The sequence below is a fragment of the Triticum aestivum genome, chromosome 4A (assembly GCF_018294505.1).
Source record: "Triticum aestivum cultivar Chinese Spring chromosome 4A, IWGSC CS RefSeq v2.1, whole genome shotgun sequence".
NCBI classification, from domain to species: domain Eukaryota; kingdom Viridiplantae; phylum Streptophyta; class Magnoliopsida; order Poales; family Poaceae; genus Triticum; species Triticum aestivum.
In genome coordinates, this window is record NC_057803.1 from 560,388,981 (window position 1) to 560,398,233 (window position 9,253).

Below are 9,253 nucleotides of genomic sequence, written 5' to 3' on the forward strand. Positions count from 1 at the left end.
GAGTGTCGTCCCCTATGCCTCGGCCATAGGGTCTATCATGTATGCCATGATGTGTACCAGACCTGATGTAAACCTTGCAGTAAGTTTGGTAGGAAGGTACCAAAGTAATTCCGGCATGGAACACTGGACAGCGGTCAAGAATATCCTGAAGTACCTGAAAAGGACTAAGGATATGTTTCTCGTCTATGGAGGTGACGAAGATCTCATCGTAAAGAGTTACGTCGATGCTAGCTTCGACACAGATCTGGATGACTCTAAGTCACAAACCGGATACGTGTATATTTTGAATGGTGGGGCAGTCAGCTGGTGCAGTTGCAAGCAAAGCATCGTGGCGGGATCTACATGTGAAGCGGAGTACATGGCAGCCTCGGAGGCAGCACAAGAAGCAATCTGGGTGAAGGAGTTCATTACCGACCTAGGAGTTATTCCCAATGCGTCGGGCCTGATGACTCTCTTCTGTGACAACACTGGAGCTATTGCCATTTCCAAGGAGCCCAGGTTTCACAGGAAGACCATGCATATCAAGCGTCGCTTCAACTCCATTCGTGAAAATGTTCAAAATGGAGACATAGATATTTGTAAAGTGCATACGGACCTGAATGTCGCAGATCCGTTGACTAAACCTCTTCCTCGAGCAAAACATGATCAACACCAGAACTCTATGGGTGTTCGATTCATCACAATGTAACTAGATTATTGACTCTAGTGCAAGTGGGAGACTGTTGGAAATATGCCCTAGAGGCAATAATAAAATGGTTATTATTATATTTCCTTGTTCATGATAATTGTCTATTGTTCATGCTATAATTGTGTTATCCAGAAATCGTAATACATGTGTGAATACATAGACCACAACATGTCCCTAGTGAGCCTCTAGTTGACTAGCTCGTTGATCAACAGATAGTCATGGTTTCCTGACTATGGACATTAGATGTCATTGATAACAGGATCACATCATTAGGAGAATGATGTGATGGACAAGACCCAATCTTAAGCATAGCACAAGATCGTGTAGTTCGTCTGCTAGAGCTTTTCTAATGTCAAGTATCCTTTCCTTAGACCATGAGATTGTGCAACTCCCGGATACTGTAGGAATACTTTGGGTGTGCCAAACGTCACAACGTAACTGGGTGACTATAAAGGTGCACTACGGGTATCTCCGAAAGTGTCTGTTGGGTTGGCACGAATCGAGACTGGGATTTGTCACTCCGCATGATGGAGAGGTATCTCTGGGCCCACTCGGTAAGACATCATCGTAATGAGCTCAGTGTGACTAAGGGTTGGTCACGGGATGATGTGTTGCGGAATGAGTAAAGTGACTTGCTGGTAACGAGATTAAACGAGGTATTGGGATACTGACGATCGAATCTCGGGCAAGTAACGTACCGATTGACAAAGGAAACTGAATACAGGATTGATTGAATCCTCGTCATCGTGGTTCATCCGATGAGATCATCGTGGAACATGTGGGAGCCAACATGGGTATCCAGATCCCGTTGTTGCTTATTGGCCGGAGAGTTGTCTCGGTCATGTCTGCATGGTTCCCGAACCCGTAGGGTCTACACACTTAAGGTTCGGTGACGCTAGGGTTGTAGAGTGAGATCTCGGACGTCACGAGGAGTTCCGGAATGGTCCGGAGGTAAAGATTTGTATATAGGAAGTCCAGTTTCGGCCACCGGGAAAGTTTTGGGGGTCACCGGTATTGTACCAGGACCACCAAAAGGGTCCCGGGGGTCCACTGGGTGGGGCCACCTATCCCGGAGGCCCCCATGGGCTGAAGTGCAAGGGAACCAGCCCCTGGTGGGCTGGTGCGCCCCCCTTGGGCCTCCCTTGCGCCTAGGGTTGGAAACCCTAAGGGGGTGGGGGCGCCTCCACCTGGCTTGGGGGCCAAGCCACCCCCTAGCCCCCCCCCCCCCCCCCCGTTAGATGGGATCTCTAGGGGCCGGCTCCCCCCCCCAAGGCCCCCTATATATAGTGGAGGGGAGGGAGGGCAGCTGCACCCAAGTCCCTGACGCCTCCCTCCCTCCCGTGACACCTCTTCCTCCCCGCTTGCGCTTGGCGAAGCCCTACCGGGATCCCGCTACTTCCACCACCACGCCGTCATGCTGCTGGATCTCCATCAACCTCTCCTTCCCTTGCTGGATCAAGAAGGAGGAGACGTCTCTCCCAACCGTACGTGTGTTGAACGCGGAGGTGCCGTCCGTTCGGCGCTCGGTCATCAGTGATTTGGATCACGACGAGTACGACTCCATCAACCCCGTTCTCTTGAACGCTTCCGCTTGCGATCTACAAGGGTATGTAGATGCACTCCTCTCCCTCTCGTTGCTAGATGACTCCATAGATTGATCTTGGTGATGCGTAGAAAATTTTAAATTTGTGCTACGATCCCCAACAGCATCACATAGATGTATATGACTTCTGAGGATGATGAACTTTATTGAAAGTTCAAGAGGGATTGGTTCATTGGAACTACCCACTATTATCTATGAAGATAATGTTGTTTGTATTACACAGATGCACACGGGTTATAAAGAGCAACATTACAATGTGTATTGCTTTGAAATTGTTTAGCTCCATGAATTGCAAAGAAATTGGAAGCTAAATATCTTGCAAATAAAGTCATGTGATAATCTCGATGATTTGTTCACAAAGTCTTTATCAAGTTCTTCGTTCTAGAATTATGTTAGTGAAGTTGGTATGAGACGACTTTGTGAATGCAAGATTCTCGAGGTGTGTACTCCCATATGATAGCCTATTCAAGATTTCTGGATCTTAGATATTGTACTCTTTTCCTTTATGAGTTTTTCAGAATGGTTTCTCATAGAAGGTTTTTAAAGAGGCAATAGTAATACAAGCATTGTGATATGTTGTTTTCTTCTTATTTTCTCACTGGATTTTCGGAAGGAGTTTTTCATGGCATATTAGGCATATCTCCTCATATTTTCCGTACATAGTTTTTGGAGGAGACTATTTCAAGGATGATCACAATGACAAGGAAGGATTAGGGGGGGTTAAGATTTAATTAATATTGTAATTAATGAGGTAATTCTCTCTTGTATAATTGCATGTGTGTTGCCAATCCGGCAAGCGTCACGACGGTTTCCCCGCTCCGCATCAAGTGTACACGCCCTTTCCCTCGCGCCCCTCCCGTTGTATATAAGGATAGATCATTAATGAATTTGAGTGTGGTTGGATTCATTTACATCTTTCTTGAATCTCGAATCTCTCTCGTTTTACAACAGCACCAAGCACATAGAAGGTGTCGAGTTAACTTAGGTCATGTTCGTATTATGATTTATTATTATAATCTCATTCCCAACCACCTCTCTACCAATTTATTAGTGTTTGTCTATCTCGTTTTTGGCTATCTTTATGACAAACTTTTCATCTTAAATTCTAAAATGAGCATATCATAATGATTATCGACTGCGGACCGAGTCTTAAAATGTGCACTATGATAAACCTATAAACGTCATCATGTCCAATCAATATAGGGTTTAAAATTGAGCTTGCTAGCCAAACTTTATACTCCATCCGGTTGGGTTTAGAAGTCCGGCGCGTACTTTACCAAAAACTTCGGCCATGAATTTGATCAACAAAATATGAGTTACTTGTTATAAAAATTATACCACTGAAAACTTCTCATATTTGCAAATGTGTAACTCATATTGACAGGATATTTTTTTATTTGTAAATGTGTAACTAATATTTTGTTTACGAATTAATGGTTAAACTTTTTATCAAAATGCATGAGAAACTTATAATCTCCAAGGGAGAGTAGCATGGATTGTTTCCTAGAATTATTTTTTATTTGTGAGCATTAACTGGTGGTTTACATGCATTTGAATAAATGTGTTATAAATGATATGCACAATGCTATCTTTTTTTTCGAGAGTACGCCAAAGGCGTATCGTATTTTTATAGAAGGGAGAAACAATGATTACAAGAGACCGTGACTGACAACAAACGTCTACACGGGGACCTCGACTCCAAGAAAAAGAAGAAGAAAAACTACTCTCTCACAAATCTAGCAATCCCTCAACACCAACTCCTGCCCTTTTCCAAAGTTTGATATCCTAGAAGATTTGTTGCACTAGGCTAGCGTCGGATCTCACTTGGTCGTCCCTTTCGAATACTCTAGCGTTCCTTTGTTTTCATAAGTGTCATGCAGTCATAATGACGAAGGAGTCGAACCCTCTTTTGACCTTGCCTCGAAAGGAACCACGCGTCCTCTCCCACCACTCGAAGCAACCGTTCCATACTTGCCTCGCATAGACGCAACGAGCCAATATGTGGTCAACTGTGTCCTCTTCCTGGCAGCAGATGTAGCATGCCGACGTGACTGTCATAATTAAGATCTACCGTTGATAGTGGTGTAATCCCTACCAGAGAAGTTGAGCTACTCTTCTGATTTATAACTCATGATGCACGGCACAATGAACAAAGTAGAGAAGGCATGTGAAGAAGAAAACACCATGATCATTCAGCACTACATAGGGAGTGTTCACAAACCATCGCCACTACATCTTGATTAGGATTGATCGAGAACCTGCCATGCACATCCAAAACAAGCGAGCCTGCATGCAGACGCCACTACCACCTCCAGGTTCCATGGAAACTCACCCACCTAAACCTTAGCCAACGCAACAACCTTAGCTACTGCTAATCCGCTACTACCATCCTCGAACACTACCTGCTACTCCTCCTCCTGCTGCAGCTGCTATGCCGGTGCTAGCGACGATGCCGCTGGCCTAGCTTCCCTCCTCCTCGGTGCCCTTGAGGTACTCCCCGTCGCCGCTGTGCGCGCCAGAGTTGGCGCCGCGAGCGTCGGCCGACAGCGAGGTCGACCCCTCCTTGGCGCCGCTGCCGCCGCGGCCGTAGTCCGAGAAGACGCCGGCGTTCATCATGCTGTTGCCAGTGGCGCCGCCGCCGCCGCCCATGCTGGCCTCACCGTGGAGGAGGTTGAACCCGGTGGTCGCGCCGGAGGACATCCCCAGCTGGCCGTGCGAGGCCGCCTGGTGCTGCTGCTGCTGCTGCTGCTGCTGCTGGAGCGGCGACATGGCCTGCTGCGCGTACATCATCGACGACCGCGCCGCCATCAGCGACTGCGGCGACATCATCTGCGCCGACTGCTGCGGCATGTACCGCGGCCCGGACTGCATCATCAGGTTGGACGGGTACTGCGCGGAACCACGCCAAAGCGATCAAGAAGTTCATTCAGTCCTCTTAACAACTCCAGAAAAACAAGAACCGCAGCAGGGCCAGCCTCGATGAGAACTCACCTGAGACAGCGACGCCGTCTGCGGCGGCTGGCTGTCGGCGATGGCGGCGAGGTACATGAGGTTCTGCTGGAGCTTAGCTTGGTTCCTGCAGCACCGGAGCAGTAAGTGGTAGGCAAAACAAGGCTCAGCGTGCAGGCGCTGTAGCCTGTTGGGCAATGAACATTAAGCAAAAATAATAATATGTGGGACCATTGTGCAGAGATTGGCAGGTAACCAAAGATGCGCTCCCTGTCAGTCACCACAAAGTAAGCATATGCACATGAACAGAACACGCATGAGTATGACTGAAAAATAAAGATGAAACTGTTGCGGGCACTGACAGTAGGGAAGCGGAGAAACAGTGCGCTGAACAAGATACAGTGGTACTTTTCCGCACAGTAATCACGTCTATATCAGACAGATACTTTTTCATCAATAAACATAATTTTTCATCAGCCTAGAACAAGCACAAATCAACCTGGGTCTCAACCAACGTACTCCTACTAAAATCAGTAGCATCACCATTAGGGCCTAGTACGACCAACGTGGATGTCATTTGCGAACACATTTGATTGTCCAAACCGGGAAGGCCCTTGAATCGCTCTCTATTAGACGACCATAGCATTCTCTAATTGTTCCTAACACTACTCCCAACTGATATGATGTTACCAAAAAGAGCTAAGATAGCAAAAACTACATAAAACACTGCAGCATTCCATCACGAGTGCAGTGCTCCAACAGCACAGTTGCTGGGGTAGTTCACAAGGATATCAGACCAGATCAAGATCAGATCAGACCAGGGATCGGACTCACCGTGCACACTCCTCCACCTTGCCGTTGTTCTGGTTGTCGAGGATGGCCAGGATCAGCTGCTTGTTCTCATCCAGGTACTGCACAGTTCCAACGCCCAAGAAACTTTTTTATGTTAGTAACACATTTCAGTGAAGGCATATCTTGAATACTATACTGAATACAAGTACTAGTACTGCATCACAGCTGGGTGCCAACACCTCCATGTTCTGGATGTTTACCTAAATCAGTCAGTCAAGCACAGCATATGAAAACACAATCATCTATCACCAATTAGGTGCCACACAGGAGATTAGGGTGTTGCATGCACAGACACAAAAGATCTGACTGCCAACAGCCTATCCTATCAAGCCGAGGGTCAATCATTGACTGACACGGTAGCATGTAAGCAGGTTATCACAGAGGCAAGGACAAGCGCACAGCCGTGAAGCCAACTTTAGGGATCTAGCAGTCAAATACCAATGGCACAAGCGAACCTACATTCCCACTACCCACATGAACTTGGACCAGATCATGTCTGGCTCGGCCTGGCCAATAAGGCCACTCTGACCGCTAATCTTTTTCTACCAAGATATGGCAAGACACTATCCCTGGGAAAATATTCAGATTTGCACGTTGGATTAGTGGAAAGATTTATGGAAATAGCACGGCCTTTACTCGTTTCCGTTGATAGAAGATTGCACATGATGCACCTGCTAAGAAAAGGGGGCAAGATTTAATGGCGGTTTGGTAGGCCAGATGCAGGGAACGCAGGCCTGGCATGGGTTACTACTTTGCCAAAAATACTGGCGTGATCATGGGCGCCGCGGCACCGACCAAAACAAGCTGAAAATAGTACTAGGATTTTTTGGGGAAGGGGGGGAAATGATGTGGAAATACTCTCATCATATCGCAAGGAGCAAGAAAATAAAAGGGGACAAGAAAGACAGCAACAGTTTGAACTGCAGATGAAATCAGGCGTGAGGGACCATGGAGAGCAGAACAGATCTTAATATAAAAATACACATCAAGGGTATCTAGACTAGACTGGACGGAGGGTGGGGAGAAGAATAAGCATGAAGAATAAGAGGGGGTCAAACTCAGCGTGCCCTAGACTAGAGCTCCTCACAAATCTCCTAAACAAAGATCAAATGCTCCTAGAAAAGTGCGAAAACAAAAAGGGGAGAGGGAAATGATTCAAGACCACATAAAAAGAAACTGCGAAAGACCTAAAGAAGAAGAGAAGGCCAGAATAGAGCAGCGGGAACAAAAAAAGGAAACGGAAATAGAGTTGCTTCTCATTAACAGAAAGAAAAGGAAAGAGAAATGATTCAAGCACCAGATGAATGAAGAAGAATACGGAAGAAATAAGCAAGGAAAGAGAGGGATGGAGTATATAAGCACAAGAAAGAAAGTGGGGAAAAGAGGGAGGGGGATTTGGGGGATGATGAGATGACCTGCTGAATGAGATCAGTGGTGACAGTGGTAGAGGAAGCGTAGCCCCCCATCATGCTCTGGTTCATCTGCATCAGGTGTTGCTGCTGCATTCCAATCACCAACTGCAAAAAGCTTACGCCCCTCCACACAAGACCACCGCCCCTGCCGCCGCCCCTTTTGCTCTGCTTCTCCCTCTGCCTCCCCTTCCTCCCCCCCTTCCCCCTCTGATCTTGCTGCTTTAGAACAGGCCGGTGCGGAGGGAAAGAGAGAGAGGGAGGTCTGAAGGTTTCTTGGGGTTTTGGTGGTGAGAAGGAGAGCAGGCAGGGTTTTGGCCTTTGGTTTTGGAGTGGAGCTCTTTAAAAAGGGGAGGGGAGGGGAGTAGCACCACCACCGCCGGGCGACTGGGCTGCCGCTTCAGGCTGGTCACAATGGTCAAGAACATAAGCTAGTAACTTCACACTTTCCTAGACTATGTTACTACCTCCATAGTGGGTAGAAACATCTATGTAGTGTCATGCAACGATGTATTTATTAGGTTATAGACTCATTGTTTTTTGGAGTGTGTGATGTTCCGGTAACTTAGCTAGTTACCACAAGCACCTCTCTCTTCATTAAATACGTGCCACATAAGCAAAGTTGTATTGAAGTGTGTGATGTTACTCCTAAATTCCTCCCCACTGTGACCAGCCTCAAGGGGTTTCTTTTCCCAATCATTTTTCTTTCTTGGTCAAGCAAGCATTTGGTTTGGAGGGGCAGATCTTTTTTGAACGAGCTTTAAAGGCCGAGACCCCTACCATGCAAGTAACTTTTTACTGCCGGGCGGAAAGGCCGGTAACTTTCCGGACTTGGGCACCTGCGCATTCAAGCCGATTGATTCTTTAACAATGACCACCAGCCAGAGGCGAAAATAAATCGCCATCCATCGTATCTGTAGGCGTCCGTCCGTTAGGTTGGCCTAATTTATGTCCCCCACGCCCGAGTAGTACTATTTATGTCTCGGGCGAGATTTCTTGAGCTTGGTGTCCAGTCTGGCCTGCCAGCCCGTCCAGGGGCTATGTGATCCGAGCGGCTTGTGATGTGATGAGCAGGCTAGGCTACCTCCATTTCTTTACGCCCTCCGATACGATTCGCAGACGGTATGTCTCGTCACCCGTCACTCCCCTACACCAACCAGTTATTATAAATAAAATAATTACCGTACATGGTGTAACGTGCAGCAACGGAGCACGAGCGTGGTAAAATCTAGACGTGCTTACGGTGAATAGTCGTTGGAGGGCGACCAAAAAGCACGTTCCGCCGCCGCGTCTGCGCGGCGGAGCGGTGGTGCCGGAGAGGCGTAGGGCGTGCTACAGTGAGGCGTACGCGGCGGCAACGTTTGGAAATTTCAGTCTGTCGTATCCGCGGCGCTCCCGTTTACCATGGCCATGGCTGGCCACTAGGGTAATAACACCAAAAGTTACAGCGGGGCTACAGCCTAGAGACGCACGGCGTGTGTGTGTGTGTATACGCTGCACAGTCGCTGCGGGCACATGCAGTCTCTCTCTCTCTCTCTCGGATGGGCGCGTGCATGCATGCACGCAGTGCCTGCCGCCCGGTAAGGCGTTGCGTCATCTGACTCGGATCCTCCGCGGTAAAAAAGTGACTATAGTAATTTGTTTTACCTGCCGCCCTAGGGGTGGTCACTGGTCTGGGAGGACGTGTGGTAGTTACTGTACCACTTTACGGCTGGCTCTGGGTGTTACGTTCGGTAAAAAGGTAGAGTAAAG

At 47.7% G+C, this 9,253-nt stretch overlaps 1 protein-coding gene across 1 annotated transcript; it reads right to left on the minus strand.

Moving 5' to 3' along the window:
* Positions 1 to 4,459: 4,459 nt before the first annotated feature.
* On the minus strand, positions 4,460 to 7,825 carry LOC123086967 (GRF-interacting factor 1). Its single transcript, XM_044508835.1, has 4 exons — positions 7,508 to 7,825; positions 6,075 to 6,151; positions 5,283 to 5,367; positions 4,460 to 5,180 (listed from the first exon to the last, which is right to left on the minus strand). Exons 1-4 carry the CDS (start codon positions 7,595 to 7,597, stop codon positions 4,752 to 4,754), a joined length of 681 nt encoding a protein of 226 aa, XP_044364770.1. The 5' UTR covers positions 7,598 to 7,825; the 3' UTR covers positions 4,460 to 4,751.
* Between the last annotated feature and the right edge of the window lie 1,428 nt (positions 7,826 to 9,253).

Coding starts and splice junctions, on each gene's coding strand:
- LOC123086967 (XM_044508835.1), bottom strand. CDS start 7,597: ATGCAGCAGCAACACCTGATGCAGATGAACCAGAGCATGATGGGGGGC. Junction 5,368..6,074: donor AAGGTGGAGGAGTGTGCACG/GTGAGTCCGATC, acceptor CCGGTGCTGCAG/GAACCAAGCTAAGCTCCAGC. Junction 5,181..5,282: donor AGACGGCGTCGCTGTCTCAG/GTGAGTTCTCAT, acceptor GGTTCCGCGCAG/TACCCGTCCAACCTGATGAT.